Here is a 22,625-nt window from a genome sequence, read left to right on the forward strand (position 1 = left end):
TCTGTCGTCGTTTATGACGAGAGTTTTAAAAGTGTCCGTGTAGAAGTCAGGTGGGGTATGGTGTTGGGACAGTATGGATTAAAAAGGCATACTGTTTGAGTTCAGCTGGAAGATGTGGAGAATATGCTTATTAATATTAGGGTGTGAATGTTAAAGCAGCACAACACTCAACTGAGGCTTGCCATGATTCATATTGATAAGTACTACGTGCACTCAGCTTGACTACGCTAATAATTTGGATATATCAACAAAGTTGAAATGGTAAATTGGTCACCGTAACGATTACAAAAGCTGACGTTTCAAGCGTTAACCCTTCGTCGGAGCGAAGAGAGGAATTGTGGGTTGTGTGTGCTTTAAAGGCAGTAAATGGAGCTACGTTATTGGTGGGAACATGGCAACGAGGAAAACAAGAATAAATTAGTGGAATGAAAAGCGTTCGTTGATCCCTGTGGGATTTAGACTGCCGCTTTGAAAGATGAGCTTTTGTTCAAGATTTTTACGGCTTTCCGTGCGACTTGAGTGTAAGGAAAGACCGCAGATTGCCATATGTTGCTTAGAATGATTAGGTAAATTAAAATGCCTAGCGACTCGGTTTCGATGTGTCCTTGTCATTCCTTTCCACGTCTCGAAGGTGTTCTCGGAATCGCTAACCTAGTCTTCTGCCTGTTTCGCCGATGTATATCTTTTTGCAATAAGTGCAAGTTATGCAATAGATTACATTGGCGGAGGTGCTCTTGAAGTGATCGGTGATTTTAATGGATCGTTTGGGTCCCGTTATTTTATCAGTGTTGTGAATGAAAGGACACGTTTTGCATCGTGCACGAGCGCATTTACAAAGTACCTGGTTGCTCATTAGTCTGAAAAGAAATTCTGACCAAAAAATTGCCTACATTTTTGTCGCGTTTGAATGAAATGAGCGGAGGCTGCGAAAAGATAGTGCTTGTCTCTGGATCGTTTTGAAGTAATTTGAAGTTTTTAAGAATGATGGATTTAACTGAGTGGTTGTGAGGGTGAAACGTGAGAGTGAATGGAATGCGGTCGGAATCTTCCTTATGCGACGTTTGTAGTGCTGAATGTCGATCAATAAGTTGGGCGCGGTGGTAACCCGCTTGAACGACAGAAACAGGGTAACCACGTTTATCGAAAAACTGGCACATTGACTCTGATTTGTGGTGGAAATCAGAGTCATCACTACATAAACGACGAAGTCTTAGAAACTGAGAAAAAGGAATGGAATTCTTAACGTGAGATGGATGCGATGACGAATATAACAAGTAATTATGCGAGTCTGTAGGTTTGTAATAGACACTAGTGCATAAACCGTTACCTTCAATTGAAACTTTGATGTCTAAAAAGGATAAAGAATTGTCAGAAATTTCCCAGGTATATTTCAGAGCCGGGTGAAAAGAATTGACTGCGGTTATGAATTGAGTGAGCTCCTCTCTGGTAGAGGAGGTGGCGCCGATGCAGTCGTCGATGTAGCGACCGTAGAGTTCAGGTTTGGACCCGTTGTATTGGCTGAAAAATTGATGTTCGACAAAACCTACAAAAAGATTGGCATAGCTAGGTCCCATTTTGGTGCCCATGGCTACACCATTGGTTTCTTTGAAGAAGTTGTTTCCGAATGAAAAACAATTGAGTGTCAGCACTAGTTCGGCTAAGCGTAGTAGTGTTTCAGATTTAGGTTCCTTATCAGTACGTTGATCAAAAAAATGTTTAAGGGCCAGAAGGCCTTCGCCATTAGGAATGACAGTGTAAAGAGACGTAATATCCATGGTGAAAAAGAAGTTTGTTTTGGCCAAGGAAATTAAAGTCTCGAAAAATTTGAAGAGCGTGTTCGCTGTCTTTGATATATGATGGTATATGGTATATTTATATGGTATATTTATATGGTATATTTATGTGGTATATTTGATTTATGTCTTTAATATATGATGGTAAAATTCAATTCTTTATCCTAGTGTCATTTGATGTAAAATCACTGTTCACAAGCATTCCACTTCGATTGGCATTACAATGCACTGAGACTGCAATCCGACAATCTACCGACCCACTACCACTACCGACAGACGACATCATGGACTTGCTAAACATTTGCCTAACGTCTACTTACTTTCAGTACAACGGTACACACTACAAACAGTTACACGGCACTGCCATGGGGTCTCCAGTTTCTGTTGTTATAGCAGAAACTGTGATGCAGAACATCGAGGAACGCGCCCTTTCGACTTGCCGACAAACGATACCCTTTTGGTTACGTTACGTTGACGACACATTTACCGCCGTTCGACACGACGAAATTGAAGCATTCCACCACCACCTTGATGAACAAAACACTGACATACGGTTTACCAGAGAAGTCGAAGAAAATGGCAAACTTCCTTGTATAGACTGCCTGGTAAGCCGCAACGACAACTCATTTCGGACGACAGTTTACAGGAAACCGACACACATCGACAGATTACTAGACGAGTCATCCTACAACCCTACATCACACAAAGCCACAACTATCAGAACTCTAACACGACGTGCACAACTAGTATTCGACTCGACAGACAGCTTATCCGACGAGAACAAATACCTTCACCGTGTTTTTACGAAGAACAACTACAACAACGACTTCATCCGACGAAACACTCACCGACCCACTACCACTACCGAAACAAACGACACCGCAACCCCTACGACTACAGCAACCATACCGTACATAAAAGGCATGTCTGAAAACATCTCTCGCATCTTACTACCCTTCAATATCCGCGTCGCCCACAAACCCATCACCACACTACGTCAGTTACTAACCAACGTTAAAGACAAAGACGAACCGAGGAACAGACAGGGAACGATTTATAAGATCAATTTTTCGGACTGCCAAGCCTCCTACATCGGTGAGACTGGCAGAAACCTCACAACAAGACTGACTGAACACAGACAGGCGACGAGGAAAGGTGATGTCAGCAATCACATTGCTGAACACCATCGACTTACCAACCACAACATTGACTGGGACTCTGCGCAATGCCTAACCTACAGCACTGACTATTTTCAACGACTGACTCTGGAAAGCTGGTTTACTAACTTAGAACAGACTCCCCTAAACAGATGTCAACAACTACCCGCTCCATACAAACGACTCATTCACGACATAAACATCACAAACGACCGAAAAAGAACGACCTAACTTTACCTACAGATCGAAACAGACCACTGATCACGACCGACTTACGTCACTTGAGTCTTACAGCCAATAACATCACGGCAAAACCAACCGATCATTTCACACGAACTGGAATAAGAACATTCTACTGACAACAATCATTCACTTGACTCTGATGATGACTTCCGCACAGGTTGTCGAAACGTCAGTCTCTACCACCGACAACAGTCCTTCTCAGGACTACACTCACCCGGACGATCAGACTACGCCTTCACATGTTACCCCCGGGTTTAAACCATTTACTGCATTACCATTTCAACTTTGTTGATATATCTAAATTATTTCGTTACCCCTTCCGACGCAGCCCCAAACAGTTTCTTTCGAAACTATCGGCCTTTATTGACTACGCTAAGTTTACTTAAAAAAACGATGACCATCGACATGATTTAAGAATACTTGGCTTCAATTTAACTAGTGTTTCAAAATATGGACCTACATAATGATATCAAAGAGACAATAGTCACAAAAGATTGAATGTATCAGGCATTTCTTGTGTTGTTGGAGTTTTCTCGTCGTAGATAGCTTTGTACACTCACCCCGACCCTTAAATACCCTAACATACCTTTCTGTAGTCACACAAACCCACAGAGAACCACTTATGTCTATCTCTATCTTTTAATTAATTCTTATTTCATTATATATCCACAATTCTTATTTTACCTGTGTTTTTCAATTTCTGTTGTTTTGGTTTTTCCTGGGTTACTTTAAGATACCACTATAGCCTTCTTGCGCTTCTGTTAAATCATGTTTAAATAGTTCGTGCATCTATTTAGCGTGATCTTGCGTCGTAAGTCGATAATTCATTATTAAAGTTGAATTCAAATTGTAACACGAGCATTTGGCGGGGTGGGGGAGGGGGAGAGTCATGAGAATATTACAGGGCCTTCTAGGGGGGATCAGGTAGATTTTATCGTGACACAACCAAAACCCTTCGAGACCCCTCCCTACCGAGCGATAAATGATGGCTGGTCCGCTGGTAAGGTTAGCCTGCAGCGCAGGCGTCTTATTAGGGCTAGTTGACATTTGAGCGTCAGCCACCCCTTTAATACAAATTTCATTCTCTCCCCAGCCTTCCGCTGCCACAAAAATCAAAGATGACGGCCATTTCCCCCTAAGAATATATTGAGCACTCACTCGCCCAAATTACGCCTGCACTGCAAGCTATTGCTAGGTTGATGAAATTTAAATAGTCCAGGCGCATGTTGTTGCACGAGATCGCGTAATTTTTCTTGGTCAGTCTTTTCACGATGGTTTTGTGCACGTATGCTACAACTTAAGTCACTTAAGCAGGTTGCTGAAGGATGCATGTCCAAACAAAAATAAATCTACAGAGGCAAGGAGTCTTTTTTCAGCAGTTATCACTTTTATAAAAAAAAACTGCCAATTATATGTTATAGACAAGTACACTCCCTCCCTCGTAAGATTTAAGGATTTATATCACTTGTGTTTTCCGAAGTTGCAGTACTTGCTAATTTTACCTTTAAAGTCCCTATGACACTTATTTTTTTTCTATTTTACATAGAAACATAATGACTCTAAAACAAGTTTTCGCAATATTTGCGGTATTTTACCCTTTTCTGAATTTTTCATCAAGCTCTTTAATCCGCAGTTAAAATGTCTGGCCAAGCAAAGAGGGGACTGGGCGCCGTTACCTCACGGTAGTAAGCATGGGTTCTTATCATGCAAACGAGCTGTGCACTTTGTAATTAGTTATTTCCCTGGCTATTTCAGTAATATTTTCGTGCAATTATGTCCGATGTTTCGTGTTGTTGTGACGAAAGTTTCTCCTCCGATGACTCAGAGGTTAATTATATTCCGGGATACGTGTCGATTGAAGCCGAAATTACAACTCAAAGCGGTGAGATGGAGGACAGAGAGGACAACAGGGAAGGGCCACAGTCAAACGAGCGGATGAAGAGTGGACAAGAGAGTATCGAGGACGTATAGGACAAAAAAAGAAAACGACAGAATGTTAACAAGTCGGTTGAAAGGTCTCGCATCTACGAGCCGAAGTAGTACGTTATATGAATTTCTGCCGACTTAAGTGACCGCAAGTTCGAGCTGGACACCGTCGTCTTCTCAAGCCGGTTTCTCAAATGTGGGGTCAAATGTCACATCAAGATCGCTCTTATTTCTCTTTTGTAAGACTTACAAAGTTTTGAAGCAAATAACTTGCAGTTTGTTTGATATGTTTGGACAGAACAAAAACATCAGTTTTGTATCAGCCCATCGTCTTCGACCTTTCGAGCGGGAATTTACAAACTGTAATCAGTCTTCTTATTTGTGTTGCTAATATTATTAGGTGTTGTGTCAGTTTTAAATTTTAAAGAATGTCATTGTCGTGAAAAGATCCAGGATTTGCCTCTGTACGTCTTAATAAATGGTTCTGCGACAGGCAGCCAATGCTATCCACTTTAAGCCGAAGCAAAAAGGATAGGCTTAGCTTCAGGAGGAACAAGGAATCTCGTTGAGAAATCCTTCGGCTTGAAATGTACCTTATATTTATTCGCCTATAAGCCAAGCGATTTTTGCACGAAAATAAACTGGAAACTAGTCAAACGTTGACAAGACTGGGGGCTCGGCTTGTAGCCGGGTATTTCTTCCGACGAGAGAATACCGTAAATCGAATGTATATTCGGCTAAAAGCCGTGCGATCATCGACATACACAAATTACTAGTCGGATACGCAAAATTCTTGTTACCCAATTACTTTTACTTGAATGGAGCCGTTTTGTTTAGTGATAACTTCACGAATGAAGTGTTACTTCGTCGTCTCCTTTGCTGTCGGCTTCAAGGCTATCTTATCGCTAGTTCAGGCAATTTCGTCCGTGTTAATGTCATCATCTTCTGTGCGGTTGAGCGCGTTCGAAACCACGCATGTTTTATAGATGATTTCTCCATCATCTCCTCTGGAATTTCTTCTCAAGCCCGTTTCACCTTGGATCGCTGCACAATTGCTTCCGGGGACGGGAAAACGAGATACCCTGGAAACGAGGTTTACTATCACATCAAGAAATTTAAAAGGCACAAGTTTGTCTCTGGCAAAATTAGTTTTTGGTCACTCACTTCTCACTCTTCTTAATTATCTTTAACAAATTAAAAATCATATAGATATCAGGATTAATGTCAAAAATAATATATTAAGTAACATTATATCAACTATACTTAATGATGAACTGCAAAATATTGATGTTTGGCTAAGATGTAATAAACTTTCAGTTAATAGAAAGAAAACTACCGCAGTCATTTCAAATTAAACCCAGACAGAAGAAATTTAACTCCACCATTTCTCTCTCCATGCGGGGTGGGGGGTGGGGTGGGGAAACCCCTACAACAATCTAACGTAACTAAATTCCTTGGGATCTATATTTACGATCATCTCACCTGGAAACACCATATCAACTATGTATGCAAACAAATCGCTAAATCAATAGGTACAATTATTACATCACTCGCAGCGCCCGTGGACAAGATGAAACGAATCCTGTGTTCTGATTGGCTACCCGAGCGGGCAATATGGGCCCATCTTGCCCGCTCGGGATTGCCCGCATTGATCCCGCGCATGAAAAAAAAAAAAAAAAAAAAAATACAATTAGAACTACGTTAGTAATTCTTAGACAATTTCGGCGATGGAAACGCCAAAAGGTAGAAGAAGATAGTCAAAAGAAAGAAAACAGAAACGACTCTCGTGAGTTTGATGTGCTACAAACATAGTTGGCTTTCTTTCCCAGCTCTCGAAGTAACTGAAGTCATTCTTAATTCTTAAAAAAGAGACATCTTTTTGCAATATAATAAATCCTTTATTAACCAAGCGCGAGGTCAAGATGGCTGGATTTTGGCCGAATTCTTTTCATTTTTATGGACCTCGACTTCGTCTCGGTCCATAAAAATGCGCTGAAACCTGAACCTGAAACTCTTTATTCGCACTATTTCAAGAGGTTACTACAGATTATAAAAGTTAGAATATATAAGAAACAGTAAATTACATCAATAATCAAAAGTAAAATCTGCACAGTGACCAAAGTAGCACAGCTTTCTAGTTGGCCACTGTCACGAAAAGAATGAGGCTAATATCCAGTGCATATGTATTATATTTAGGTCTCGCTTTTTTATATCCCCTACAACCAAACTCACTTTGTACTACACCTTTATTTATCCTTATATCGTGTATTGTAACTCGGCCTGGTCGTCTTTAAACCTATGTAATTTAAATAGAATTTACTACTCGTAAAAGCGAGCTGTGCAGGCTATCACCAACTCAGACTGTCGACCTCCTTTATTCTTCAAACTAGAAGTTTAAGAAAATTTGCATGTCAGTACGTTTGAAATCGCCAAACTTATGTTTTATTATGATAATAACTTGTTGCCCCCATTGCTTCTCATTCTTTTTGCAATGAATAGCCAAATTCACAACTATGGTAACAGAATAGCCTGTAATTATCGAACACATTTGTGCCGTACAGATGTCGAGCAATTTACAATTCTCTACCAACATCCTAAAATTTGGAACTCTCTCCCTATCTCAGTCACTCGTTCGTCAAACTTTCTTAGCGTTAAGACGAAAATGCAAGAGTTTTTACTTAAAATAATCACTTAATTGGCCAAGCCGCACATTCGCAGCACTTTTTCTTTACTTGACTATTTCTTTACTATTGTAAGCGAAGTGGCTCTCCCATAAGCCCAGTGGCTTCCTGGGTCTCCTCGTCTTCTTGCTGTTATTGCTGTAAATAAATCTTTGTATTGTTAAAATAAGGCAAATAAAGATGATGATGATGATGATGATTATGATGATGAATGAATGAATGAATGAATTCCTTATTGCGCCCCCTCTATACAATATTCAAAGGCCCATTCCCCCCAATCAATTTTGATAGACACTACACAAAGATAGACCACAACACCTGGAACTACGTGCCCAACTCTTTTCGAACAGTGCGTGGGTCCTTTAAGGTCCCACAAATTGTTTTAACATACAAGGGCTTTTGAGACGGGACCTCCATTTATCATCCCTATCCGAGAAGACTAGAAAGTCTAATCATTTGCAGATATTATTACAAAGGTAGCACTTTCTTCTCAGTTATTTAAAGACCCTGAGTGTTGGTCCGGCTGGATTTGAACTCACGACCTCCCGCACAACAGTCCGGCGCTCTACCATTTGAGCTAACCGGGAGGCGATGATGATAATGATGATGACGGATGATGATGATGAGAAGGATGCGCGGCTACTGGCCGTTATTCCCCAGGCTTCATAAGTCCTTGCCTTACACGGTATTGGCTCCAGCCCATATTCGTGTATTCTTCCTTCTGAAAGTGCCACACAGATCTGGCAATAAAGAGGATACTTTGGCTTCCAAAATTTTCCAATAGCGGTTCCAGTGATGTTTCCTATTCCATTCAACTTCCACGACAAATACTTGTTATATTCAGTCTCATTTCGGCTAAGGAACTTAAGATAATCTGAAAGATCTTTTGGGGTCTTAAAATCACGGACCTTAATGACTGAGCGTCGAAGATTGCCGGGCAGGAACTCGTCGAGTTTATCCGTACCCATCACCACAGGAACTGAGCCTGCATTTAAAGCATGATCCAGTTGTGCATCGACAAAATAATCACAGTCCTGATTAAAAAATACCAGAGTAAACTTGTACTGTTTGGCCAATTCAGTTTTCAGTTCTAAGAAGTTTGATCCGTTCCTAGTTCCATAGCGTTCCACAAGATCATATTTGTTCTTAAGACAGGCTCCATAAGAATCGACCTGCACAAACTCCATCAATTGTCTCATGTATTCCGTCCGCACGGGCTCACAGTTTGAGAATGCAGCCATTATTAGTTTAGTCTTTTCCTTAAACCTTAGAGGTGGTGTTGCCTTAGGCATATAAAAGGTTGGCCAAGGAAAATCATAATCTAAACGGTAGCTTATTAACAGTTTAAATCTGGACATAAACTCGGTGTTGTTCATTACGGGAGTGTACACTGGATTTTCCTGTGTGTAAAGGATCCACGGAACAGATTCTGTTGGAGGTATCATGTGCGAATCCCTGGCGTGGACCACGAAGCCGTCTGCGTCACAGGCTCGAGAATGATCAGAGGTGACCTGACATGCCACAGGACAGTCACTTCTATTCCATTTAAGCTCAATACGTGGTTGTTTTCCGAAAACGGTCGACCAGAACAAAATTAGCCACTGATCCGTTTGATTGTGGTTCTTACAAATTAAAGTATTTCTTGGTAAAAAATAATTTTTCTTGATGTGATAAAACAGAACCAATGCCACGGAAACAAGAAGAAAAACAAGCTTTAAAACGGAACGCTTCTTTGACATTCTAGATGCCGATTTAGTTTTCAGGATTCACCTGTGAAGCAAAACATGTTCATGATCAGGCAATTACATTGGATGATATTATCAGTAAACATCTCTTTTTGCTATTACGTTCCATAGAGAATAATGCATTGATGCGCTAGATATTGAATTTCCTAACGGTGTTCCACCGTTACATCATGAGTGAGTGGAGCGAACGAGTGAGAAATCGAGTTGAATACGAATGAAAATTCCATATCTACAAGCGCCATGTACCTCACTGCTACTTAATTTCGTAGGTGTGGCGATATCTGTATACTTAAATTCGATTTTTTTCTGGTTTTTAACAGTTTCAATCTTATGAAATACATATATATGAACTGCGGTTATGAAACGTATATGTGAACGATCCTTCGCAGTAAAGCACTATTTAAGCAATAGTGAAAATCAGACCTGAAAAAAATTCAGGCCTGTACGGGATTCGAACCACTGACCTCTGCGATACTAGTGCAGCGCTCTACCAATTGAGCTAACAAGCCAACTGGGAGCAGGCCATCAAATTAATTCGACATAAACCCGTAGATGATAAATCAAACAACAAACATATGAAATACATATATATGAACTGCGGTTATGAAACGTATATGTGAACGATCCTTCGCAGTAAAGCACTATTTAAGCAATAGTGAAAATCAGACCTGAAAAAAATTCAGGCCTGTACGGGATTCGAACGGTTTATCATCTACGGGTTTACGTCGAATTAATTTGATGGCCTGCTCCCAGTTGGCTTGTTAGCTCAATTGGTAGAGCGCTGCACTAGTATCGCAGAGGTCAGTGGTTCGAATCCCGTACAGGCCTGAATTTTTTTTTTCAGGTCTGATTTTCACTATTGCTTAAATAGTGCTTTACTGCGAAGGATCGTTCACATATACGTTTCATAACCGCAGTTCATATATATGTATTTCATATGTTTGTTGTTTGATTTATCATCTACGGGTTTATGTCGAATTAATTTGATGGCCTGCTCCCAGTTGGCTTGTTAGCTCAATTGGTAGAGCGCTGCACTAGTATCGCAGAGGTCAGTGGTTCGAATCCCGTACAGGCCTGAATTTTTTTCAGGTCTGATTTTCACTATTGCTTAAATAGTGCTTTACTGCGAAGGATCGTTCACATATACGTTTCATAACCGCAGTTCATATATATGTATTTCATATGTTTGTTGTTTGATTTATCATCTACGGGTTTATGTCGAATTAATTTGATGGCCTGCTCCCAGTTGGCTTGTTAGCTCAATTGGTAGAGCGCTGCACTAGTATCGCAGAGGTCAGTGGTTCGAATCCCGTACAGGCCTGAATTTTTTTTTTCAGGTCTGATTTTCACTATTGCTTAAATAGTGCTTTACTGCGAAGGATCGTTCACATATAAGTTTCAATCTTATTACCTTCTCGTGATTCACCACCATAAGCTGAATCAGTATGTCACTCAGTTAGTGCGTGCGCAAACGTTTGTTTTAGGTAAAATCATTATTAAAATTTTGACGGGATGCCAAACCTTTATCTCTAGCATATATTAAAATCAATTTACCATTTCAACTTTGTTGATATATCCAAATTATTTCTTTATCTCTAGTAGCGAGTGGTATTAGTCTATTTGCCTGCAATGCAGGCGTCCTAGTAGGGCGAGTTAACGTTATAAACTCGACTCGTGATCGTTTATCCGCCATGTTTGATTTTGAGTCAGAGTGGACACTGGGGGTAGGGGGTGGGGTAAGGGTTAGAGGGTAATTTGCACTCCCCCCACCCGAGTCCCTCTCCTTATTTTTGACCGTTCTTTCCTTCTTTTTGAGCCTTACGCTGCTATTAAAATCAAAGATTGCGGCCATTCTTTGCTAAGAAATTACTGAGCACTCTCTCGCCCAAATTACGCCTGCCCTGCGGCCTATTAATTCATTTGAAAGCGATGAATGTCAAGGTTTATCCCATAATCAGAACGAGGCTGAGGCCGAATTAACACTTTGTCGAGCATTGTGGTGCATTTTGCGGGCTAAGATGGAGAATATTTTTAGCCCCCTGAAATAGACCAATGAATATCGAGCATTGAACAATCTTACGATGAAAGCAGCTAATTACAATCGAGAAGCCATTGCTGTGTTTGCACCGATTTCTTGCAGCGTTGGTGAAAGAGAGATCAAAGCAACTTTGCGCCATTGACATCCAACACAAGGGATTACTCAGCCGTTCAGAAACGTGCTTGTTCGGACATTCTTAGTCATCCGTTTCTTTCTGGAGGAGTTTCTGTCAGGAGCTTCTGTATATGACGGACTGTAGTCTTTAAAAGTTTTTATTACACGACTCGGGCAGTCAGAGGGCCAATAACTAAAATCAACCAATCAAAATGCTCTATTGCCGGTCAATATTCTCTCAGTATTGGACCGGGCACTGTTCTGAATGGTCCCGACTGATGTCCCTTTGAACTTCAGTCGTATAATAAATCTGTGCAATATTTTTAGCCCCCTGAAATAGACCAATGAATATCGAGCATTGAACAATCTTACGATGAAAGCAGCTAATTACAATCGAGAAGCCATTGCTGTGTTTGCACCGATTTCTTGCAGCGTTGGTGAAAGAGAGACAAATAGTGCTTTACTGCGAAGGATCGTGCACATATACGTTTCATAACCGCAGTTCATACATATGTTTCATATGTTTGTTGTTGTTTGATTTATCATCTACGGGTTTATGTCGAATTAATTTGATGGCCTGCTCCCAGTTGGCTTGTTAGCTCAATTGGTAGAGCGCTGCACTAGTATCGCAGAGGTCAGTGGTTCGAATCCCGTACAGGCCTGAAATTTTTTTCAGGTCTGATTTTCACTATTGCTCAAATAGTGCTTTACTGCGAAGGATCGTGCACATATACGTTTCATAACCGCAGTTCATACATATGTTTCATATGTTTGTTGTTGTTTAATAAATCTGTTATTAACCAAGCGCGAGGGCCGTACTGGGAGAATATCGGCCCGAGGTCTTGACAGTACGGACCGAGCGCAGCGAGGTCTTTTTGTTCGGACCTCGCTGCGCTCGGTCCGTACTGTCAAGACCTCGGGCCGATATTCCCCCAGTAGGGCTCTCTCGCTTGGATAATAAGATATATATGTAAGTTTTGCGGCTTAAAGCCTAACGCACTCAGTTTAACCAACTATGCCAAACTGTCAGTTGTTTCAACAGCTTCATCGAATTTTCCTTATAAATGGCTAGATTTTGTAATTTCTTGCCAGCTTCGCTTGATGGTGAACTTTCACGCTAAAAGCCGTTCAACTTGTAGACACTTGAGTGATTGTTTAGACTGTTTTGTTGTCGCACTTCTAGTTTTTAATTGGTCAATACCCTCCAAAGTGACAATGGTAGTGACGCAGTTTATGTTCTTGGGCATAAATATGTTTTGGGCCCTTCTCAGAGCTCATGACTCTGAATCGGGCCCAAAACTTATATTTATGCCCACAGACATAAACTCTCCTGCTGTTAACAGCAGTGTCAAAGTTTGTTTTCCCTCGGGTCTTAATGTCTCCAAAGGGGATGAAGTTTTTAAAGGAACTGGGTTGCTATAACAAGATAATTTTGATTTCATTTGCTCTGACGAAGGACCAATGCTTGAAATCAATTCAACTTACGTGTAATGTTTCCCGAGACGAAGTCTCGGGAAACACTGAGAATACAAAACTATTTCCCTCGGGAGCAGAGTGGTCTCTATTTCTTAGGGCTTCTTTTTAAATTTCTTTTTTTTTTATCGAAAACCTCGACACAACTGCAACTAACTTACACAACTGAGTTGATAATGTAAATTTGCGACTGAGATCGTAGAATTCGTGTACCAGGCGATAGCTGAGTTGATGAGTTTCACTGGGTACTTAAGCTTAGTAAACATCCGCTTGAGATGCTGGCATTCCTTCGTAAAAGATTCTTTCGTTGATGACAGGCGGTAAGCTCGGTTCAGCATTGTATTCAGCAGAGATCTTTTGTAACGCTGATCGACATGGCTCTGGTAATGTAAGAGCAGTCCTGTATCAGTTGGTTTATGATATACGCTTGTTGTCAGGTGGCAACCGTTTTTCTCAATCATCATACCGAGGAATGGAAGCTTGTTGTTTTCAGCAATTTCCATTGTGAACTGTATGGCAGGATGGCATTCGTTCAATGTTGAAAGGAAAGCTGTTGCGGCTTGAATATTTGGCATCGTGGCTAATGTGTCATCGACGTACCTTTTGTAGAAACTTGGTAACTTGTTGTTGCGATCCAGTTGTTCTTCAATGGAGCACAGGAAAGCGTTTGCCATAAGGGGTCCCAGGGGCGAGCCCATGGCCACACCATCCACCTGCTCATAAAGTTGACCGTCGAACTGAAATAGCTGATCTTTGGTTGCTATTCTTAAAAGTTCGGTAAGACCTGTCTTTGTGAGGTTGAGACCATGCGTTTCATTAAACCAGTTGTTTTTAAAGGCTTTTTCAGCGATGATCTCAATAGTCTCGTCGAGTGGCACGTTGGTAAATAAAGCACATACGTCATACGACACGAGAATGTCATTCGGGTTGAGTGGTGTTTCCCTTATCACTTCGGCGAAGGAGAAGATATCGCAGATAGTGTGCTGATTTAATGAAAGGGGCTTAAGCTTCTCTTCAAGCCACTTGGCCAGGGCGAAGTTGTAGGTCCCAGTCGATGATAGTATCGGTCGCATTGATAGTTGCTGTTTGTGAGTCTTTGGAAGACCATAAAGGTGAGCAAGCCGGGAACCTTTGCGACAAACTGTGTCAGCAATCGGCTTTAGCAGGATTTTTCTGACGACGGACTCCAGCTGTTTTTCTTTTTGTAGTAAGATAAAGCCCGCTTTAATTAACCACCAATGCGTTGTTTACACTTTTAAATGTGATTCGTGCGATGCGGATTATATCGGTTATACCACACGCCATCTTCATCAACGCATAGAAGAACATAAAGCCTCTGTCATTGGCAAGCATCTGAAAGAAGCCCACAGTGTAGCGTCCACTAGCCTAGAGGAAATGTTTTCCGTTCTCAAGAAATGCCGCGGGAAAATGGACTGCCTAATTCACGAAATGTTATTCATTCGCGAACAAAAACCAAAGCTAAACACGCAGTCTGACTCAATACGTGCAAAAGTATTTATTTAAGTTATCACATTCTATTTGTATATAATCTCTGAGCTACAATTTTACATCAGTTTTAACATTTTACTTGATAATGAGGTCATGCAGACTTCGAAACGTCGTAGTTTTTTACCGTTCATTTTTATTATCAAATGTATTTCTAAACATTCTCTGATTACAAAGAAAGTCGCCAAAATAGCGTTAAAAGGACCGCAAAGGACAAAGCAGCTACGGAAAAAAGGTAAGGAGACTTCATACGATATATTCCTCGCTTTTATTAGCCTTTTCAATTTTTTCTTAGGATTTTTCCTTTTATACAGTTGACTGGTAACACCGCACTCGTTACAAAGAAAGTCGCTAAAACAGCGTTAAAACGACCGTCGGCAACAAAGCGGCTACGGAATAAAGGTAAGGAGACTTCACACGTTTTATTCCCCGCTTTTACTATCCTTTTTAAGTTTTTCTTAATTTTTTTATATTTTTTCTTTTTTCTAACGGCCCACACTTACGCTTAAAATTCAATCTCAATAGGTTAGGTATTGCCGCTAATGAAGTTTAGTACGCTTGGGCCGCCTGTAACAATATAAAACTAATGAACGAAAGCCACAAGCACGCTACCTCTCCACGAGTTCTGAAATCACAATGGAGCAACCTGTACCTAAATAGCAGCGCTTTCTACTTTATCAAAAGGGGCTACGGAATAAAGGTAAGGAGACTTCACACGTTTTATTCCCCGCTTTTACTATCCTTTTTAATTTTTTCTTAATTTATTTATCTTTTCTCTTTTTTCTAACGGCCCACACTTACGCTTAAAATTCAATCTCAATAGGTTAGGTATTGCCGCTAATGAACTTTAGTACGCATGGGCCGCCTGTAACAATATAAAACTAATGAACGAAAGCCACAAGCACGCTACCTCTCCACGAGTTCCTGAAATCACAATGGAGCAACCTGTACCTAAATAGCAGCGCTTTCTACTTTATCAAAAGGGGAAATCGGAAAAATGGTGGATCGGAAGGACTGAAAATACGGTTGAGTTTACAAGAAATAATATCTACCGTTATAGACGCTCATGTTTTATTTGTTTCTTATGTTCGTCCACAGGATGGAGAACAAAGCACTTTTAATTTCTGGCCCCTTGGGAAACTAAACTTACAGTTTCTCTGGAGTTGACATTTGAAAAAGTGAGGTATGTTACGGTGCGCAAAGGGAAAAAATAAGGGTTTGTTTGGGAATAGACCACTTTCATAAATGGCTGCCGGATTAATATTCTTTTGTTTAAATTTAAATTAGCCCTATTGGCCTCGTCCTCCAGTACAAAATTCAAAAGCGAGGCCAGTAGGGCGAATTTAAATTTAAACGAAAAAATATTTATACGACAGCCATTTGTGAAAGTGGTCTATTAACGGTCGCTCTTTCAACCTAAAAAATCTGAACTAGTTTTACAAGGAAAAACAAATTTACCTCTCTTGAGTTGATTGTTCCTTTGAGTCGAGGGAGATCTAGGCTGATCTGAGGCTGTTCACCTCGGTTTAAGTTCATCTCCTTTGTCCTCCATATCTAGGATTCTATGTAGATTTTCCTCTACAGGCACATTTATCATACTAAAATTATTAACAAAAGATGCCGCTTAACGCTACAAAGGAGCGCACTGGTTCAAGCTCAAATCAAAACTAGCATAACCTGAGCGGAGTGGGATCCACGCGGTAGGCTTGGGAACTAATAAAAGAATCCGTTTAGCCCTCTTTCGACCCAGACCTCCGCGCTTCGCGCAGGCAGATTATATGAAACAGGTAAGATCGGGACGTGGGCTAAAGAACATGCAAACACAGTCCCCTCAATAATTTATCATAGAAACCATGCAAAGTATGCAAACATACGATAACCTGTTTATTTCAACACACTCTAGATTTTGGTTTTAGTTTTTATAGTTTAGGTCCATGGAGCGAGTCTTTCGAACCATTATCAGACTGTCGACCCGTTTGAGTGACGACACGCCTCGCTATCACGAACCTGAGAGGCATGGTGAGGCGGAGACCATGGCTTAGTGTGAATGACCAGTGTATCTCGTCCTCTATAAGAGATAAAGATGCATACGTAAGGCTTGGGCACTAGTTCCCAGACTTTCGTAGGTTTTTTAATCGAGGATTCTACTCTTGTAACGTCGACGTAAAGGACTCGTCCACTCGGATGATAAAGAAATCACTTAACATTCAAATAGGTCTAAAACGACCTCAAACCCCTCACTTTCGGAATGAGGGTAAATGAGGGTCAGACGCTTTGCACTTACCCTCGTTTTAAAACAGGTGCTTCGTGAATCTCAAAAATGTATCCACCATTTTAGCTTCGGGTTCTTCAGATTATTTGATTTTAATTTATATTTAAGAACCGTTTCGTCTTTCAACATCCACGTATCAAATACGATGTGTGTTACGCCGCAAAATATAATAATTGCCGCAAAATGCAATACTGACGCAAAATGTATAACTGACGCAAAATGTAATACTGACGCAAAACGTAATAATCGCCGCAAAATGTAACAAGTCACTCAACGCTAAATGTAACAACTGTTCAACACGAAATGTAATAACTTTCCTAACGCATCATGTAATAACGCAAAAGGTAATAGCTTTTGAATGACTTGTACGCTCTTAACTTCGTTGTGATGCTCATCTTAGATTACGTGAATCAAATAAAAGATTTTCAGGTTTTCTGGTTAACTCTAAAGGCACGGTTCCCTCGCTTGTGAATTACTGTTGAAGTGTCTTTCAATTCTGTTACTAGCTATTAGGACTGTCGCCTTCTCTTTTTCAAGAGAATACCATTAAATTTCATTCTGCCCACATCGTTTTCGTAATACGTATATTGTTTAGGTGTGAGAATGTAGATTGCTTCTGTTTACAATGGCATTTTGGCGGGTAGGCAAATTCGATTGAAAGCGAAGTTTTAAGTAATTGCCATAAGACTTCACTCCCACCAACCTCATCGCAAAGTACGTTCTACCCACGAAATCTTTCGTGTTATCGCTTTTTAAGTTTTTCAAGTTCATTAATTTTATTATAGACTGTCAAGTCTGGAGGTAGATATTTTGCAAAGGGTTGTTAGACAACCCGAATTCATGTCTAGGAAAAAAAGTACAATTTTCGAGCTTCCGTGAGCAAGAGACTTTTTTAACAAATGGTTAACACCACAGCGTACAATATCGAGTCATGGATGCACGCGGGAGGTTTCCAAGCACGGAAGAAGCGCGAGGCGATAGCTGAAAGCGACTATAGCTTCTTGAGTGCTTGGCAAACCTCCCAAATGCATCCATAACTCAATATTGTACACTGTGGCGTTTGCCATCAGTTTTATAACACAGCATTGATACATTGTAGCAAAAGAGTTTTCTTTTATTTATTTACCTGACCAGAAAAAACAAGCGCGCGCGGAAAACTAGTCTTGCATTTGCTCATGTCAACAACGTACATCCATTGGCAAACAATGGACGAATTGACCAATCAGAGCGCGCACTTTACTTTGGTTATGTTATAGATGTAAGTTTAGCACGCCCAAACATTCAAGTGTTTCGACACAATCTGTCATATTTTATCGTCTAACCAATTTACGTTTGGAGCGTGAGCATGTCTAGTTTTGACAATTTCGCCGTGTATTTCGGCACTTCAGCTAAACACAGATTTTTAATCACATTGACTTCTTTTCGTCTGTAACTTAGAAAATCTCGGTCACTCCACTTTTTGCGTGTTTCAAGGGTAGAAACACTCAGGGGAGCTGTAAAAACTTGACGTGTTCACGTTCGAACTTTAATTGACTTGATTAAAAACGTGAACGGTTTAACACGATATACTGGAAGGTTCTTGGAAATAACAAAAAAGCATTTAAAACTTTATATCATATTTTATTAAAAACTGGATCATTGGATAATGCAATTCAAGACTTTTATTGGCTTAGCCATTATGGTGTATGAGCCAATATGCCGTAATCTACAAATATGGTAAGCGTACGCGTCAGCTTAAAATCAAAAGGGAGCTAAAAAATCCGGTTTCTTCTTACAGAATAATAATTTTTTGGGGGCGTTTTTAATAAAACAATTATTCCACTCGCGCTTGTTGGATATGAGACGATTATAGTCAACTCGGCGCTACGCGCCTCGTTGGCTATCTATCATCTCATATCCAACAAGCTCGAGTGGAATAATTGTTAATTGTTTTTTTCGATTATCCTAAAGAAGCTATTATATTTTGCGTTGTTACATAATGCGTTGGAAAAGTTATTACATTTTGCGCTATATGATTTTTTACATTTTGCGTCGATGTTATTACATTTTGCATAAGTATTACATTTTGCGGGGATTGTTATCACATTTTGCGTCAGTATTACATTTTGCAGCGATTATTACACTCTGCGGCGTAACAGATGTGCATTAGGCATCATTCCAAAAATAATTTTTCAGCAAGTAAAGGCACGATTTTCGAGTGCAATATGATGTTAATGACAACATTGCACGAGCCCGTGGGGTGAGAGTAATTTGTATTCTTTGTAAAATGTACTAGTGCTAAATACATTGTCACATGAATACAGTTTATCATCATCATCATTATCACACAAAACTGCACGTGAAATCTTGTTGTTACCTGTTATAATTTACATGAAGAAAGTATTATAGAAAGTCAAGACAGACGAAATGTTGGCAGCCTACGCGCGCCATTTGTAATTTGCACTCGTGTTGCATGAAAAATGCACTCGTTTTCAGCCAATCAGACGCGTGCAATGTTTCCATCTATATTATTATCATTGTTATTTCTTGGCACTCTAAAACTAAGAAATGGTTTATCCTTACCATTTGCTGCGTACATTTTTCTGTAAGGCATTCCACCGATTATCGACATGATTCGTTTTCTTGAAGTAGCTCTTTTAACTGGGGTGGCAAACTTCTGTGCGTTTGTCGGTTGGGAGATTAGTTCTGCTGAATGTCTGAAGAAATAAGACAGTGTTACGCACATTTATAACCTTTATACCTTTGCATGATTTATCCGATGTCTTATAGATCGCAACATATTAAAACATTTGACCCTCTTCACGACTTCCTGTCAATGGAAGCGTCCATCAGCTCATACCGTAGACATTGTATACACACACATTCGTTCGCAATTGTTGGAAAACTATTTCCACGAAAAACTTAACCCAAAGTTTTAGTTTTGGTTTTGTTACTCGCGTTGCACTGTACAAAGGCAATTTTCTACCCAAATTATCGTTGGTGTAGACAAATTCTCGAAAAGAAGAGTATTTAAGAGTTGACGTTAACCATTTAAAAATAGCGAATCGTTGGGAGACTTACTTTTTCCACAAGAAGATGAGCGGAGTGAAGACCTGAAGAGCTGCCTCATGAAACAAACCTCTTTCTACGATCCCATTTAGAACCAAACCCACAATGTTTTCCGCTAAATCGCGCGTGATGTTGATCTGTGATAAAAAAATTAAGATCAGAATGATTGCCCTTTCCCTTGATAGAAAAAAGTCTAAAACCAGAGAGGATTTTTCGAACCCCTTTCGAACGGCGTCTGATGGGTTAAAATGTTTTTTTACATGATTTAGGTCATCGAGGCTGGGAAACAAAAACATAATGTTTTGCATCGGGTTTTTCTAAAAGAGGTGTATCATGATTCATGCAAAGCATAAACCAAAGGGGTTTCTTTCTGCCCAAACTGGAAAGGTAAGCGTTTAGAGCTTGTAGCAACTCGTCCCATAAATCGTTTCTTTGGATCGTTCACACCACTCTACTTCAAAACCAACCTGTATTCTTGGGGGAAAGTCCGAATTTATGAAACACTTCACAATAGTGCGAGCTTTGTCCAGAAGTAGATTCTCATCTTCCAGTGTGTAGTTCCCAGACCTCGCACATGCGGCAGCATTATCCACCTGATTTTTAAAGCGTTCAACCTCCATCCAGAACTCCAAGTCACTTACTAATCGGTCAGTATATACAAACTGCTTATTTACCACTTGCCCAGTGGGGTGCAATGCATGACGGCGGAGGTCTGGAGGAAAGAAAGTTCAGTGAGGCCAAGTGCAAAATGGATGCACATGCTCTGCTCACGTGAAAAATAATTCCTCAGAAGAAATGATTAAGATATTTTTTCCGACAGTTTTGTAATTTGTTACTTTCGCTTTGCTTTTCTTTTTTGATGTTGTCGGTTATATATATTATGTGTTTGCATTAACAAAGTCTCTGCGTGTTTAAATGAGGCTAGGTAAACACAGAAAAGGAAAAACCCTTATTGCTCGACAAATTATTTGCCAAAAAAGCCAAAAAATTAAAATATCAAACTTATTGACATGCTCTCACCTAAATTCATATTCGACCAATTAGAGCGCACGTTTTATCTCAGTTCTTGCATAAATAAGTATATGGCTTTCTCCCCTTGCTCCAGAAAATCTTCGAAAATTATAATTTTTTTCGCGAAACTAGTGATAAAAATCCGAGCCATTTTCGGTACTCACTGTGTTCCAGAGTGGCCTTTGATTCCTTTTTCAGGAATGCTTGAAACTCGCGGAGAGAGTGAGCATGATGAATTCCTTTCTGGAAACATATGATGCTATGAGCAAACATGACCCACATCCCTTTCTGAAGGAAGAAAAACGAGCAGAATTTAAATTTGATCATAGGTGGCTAAGAACTGGAAATTTTCACAACTGCGGAGGATAGGATAAGTTTAATGCGAATACATTCTAAGTATTTTCAAAAATTATAATTTGTACACGAAAAATTTAGAATAATTAACAACTATTCACCGAAGTGGAGGTGGTTAGTGTTGGATATTTACCGAGCCGCGAAGCGGCGAGGTAAATATCCACCGCTAACCACCGACACTGAGGTGAATAGTTGTTTTAGTATATACTAAAACAGTGAGATAATATACACCACCAAAAATTTATTTTCATTCATACATTCCAGCAACGATTCCAACATTTTCCCGTGCGTAACGATCCAACGCGGCTCGGATCGTGGTAAGTGATTTTTTGTTGTAAAAACTGCCGTCACGTTATTTCGCTGACAGATAAAATTTCCGAAGACATTTGTTTAGCTCTGGTGGCGACATTTCTTCAAATGGTGTTGCAAACTCTTTCTGTATTTGAAACCATTCTGTAAAAAATACCAATCAACTTTGATTTTTAAGTGAACAAGTGAGGTTACGCAAGATTAATTTGCATTTGTAAACAAAATATTTTTCAGATGCAATGAATGCAACGAATCAACTTAACGGCCTGCTCCCAGTTGGCTTGTTAGCTCAATTGGTAGAGCGCTGCACTAGTATCGCAGAGGTCAGTGGTTCGAGTCCCGTACAGGCCTGATTTTTTTCAGGTCTGATTTTCGCTATTGCATAAATAGCGCTATCTACTGCGAGGATCGCACATCACACGGAAAATATTTTTCATTGGTTTTTATCGATAAACTACCGGTTACCATTGCCTTTAAACACGGCCAAACCAAATTTAGTCGCTTTCTCTGTGTTTTCAGGGACTGCTTCGTCGTTATTTGAGTGATTTATTCGCTTGACACGGATGCAAACCGGCACGCCATTTTTTCCCGAGTTGCTCGGAGGTAAATAGCAAAGGATATTCGGAGTTTGACTAGCCAATCAGAGCGCGCCTTCAACGCTATCCACTGTTTTAGTATATACTAATTAAGGATAAACGATTGTTAAGCAAATAACGCAAATGAATGAAAATTTGCAACAGCCACATAACGAATTGGAAAAGATTAAGATAGATATAGGATACCATTTAAAACTCATTTTGTAAAAGAGCTGGGATAGAATTAAAGAGATGGGAAATCAGTAGAGATTCATCGAGTAATAAAGAATGATGTAATTCGTTTTTTTCCACCCGCAAAGGACATTTAAGTATGTTTAAGTTCCTTGTGTGACCTATTGTATTAAGAAAAAATAATCAGA

At 40.0% G+C, this 22,625-nt stretch overlaps 3 protein-coding genes and 1 long non-coding RNA gene across 4 annotated transcripts in view; 1 reads left to right on the plus strand and 3 right to left on the minus strand.

Moving 5' to 3' along the window:
- Positions 1-6,995: 6,995 nt before the first annotated feature.
- LOC111337365 (GDP-fucose protein O-fucosyltransferase 3-like) lies at positions 6,996-16,564 on the minus strand. The gene is made up of 2 exons (XM_022943647.2): positions 16,135-16,564; positions 6,996-9,570 (listed from the first exon to the last, which is right to left on the minus strand). Exon 2 carries the CDS (start codon positions 9,537-9,539, stop codon positions 8,295-8,297), a length of 1,245 nt encoding a protein of 414 aa, XP_022799382.2. The 5' UTR covers positions 9,540-9,570; positions 16,135-16,564; the 3' UTR covers positions 6,996-8,294.
- Positions 13,286-14,376, minus strand: LOC111345970 (uncharacterized). Its single transcript, XM_022953258.2, has one exon. The coding sequence runs from the start codon at positions 14,241-14,243 to the stop codon at positions 13,323-13,325; it is 921 nt and encodes a 306-aa protein (XP_022808993.2). The 5' UTR covers positions 14,244-14,376; the 3' UTR covers positions 13,286-13,322.
- Positions 14,970-17,390, plus strand: LOC148734317 (uncharacterized). Its single transcript, XR_015998326.1, has 3 exons — positions 14,970-15,078; positions 15,202-15,376; positions 15,775-17,390. It is a non-coding gene; the product is annotated as an uncharacterized LOC148734317 (long non-coding RNA).
- The window catches only part of LOC111337366 (uncharacterized), a 27,624-nt gene continuing 21,546 nt past the window's right edge, over positions 16,548-22,625 (minus strand). The window contains exons 16-20 of the mRNA XM_022943650.2: positions 21,172-21,295; positions 20,464-20,708; positions 20,009-20,133; positions 19,511-19,644; positions 16,548-16,744 (exon numbers count right to left, since the gene is read on the minus strand). Coding sequence (XP_022799385.2) covers positions 16,596-16,744; positions 19,511-19,644; positions 20,009-20,133; positions 20,464-20,708; positions 21,172-21,295 — 777 coding nt within the window. The 3' untranslated portion in view covers positions 16,548-16,595. The remainder of the gene's footprint in view (positions 16,745-19,510; positions 19,645-20,008; positions 20,134-20,463; positions 20,709-21,171; positions 21,296-22,625) is intronic.

The sequence above is a fragment of the Stylophora pistillata genome, chromosome 3 (genome assembly GCF_964205215.1).
Source record: "Stylophora pistillata chromosome 3, jaStyPist1.2, whole genome shotgun sequence".
In the NCBI taxonomy this organism is placed as follows: domain Eukaryota; kingdom Metazoa; phylum Cnidaria; class Anthozoa; order Scleractinia; family Pocilloporidae; genus Stylophora; species Stylophora pistillata.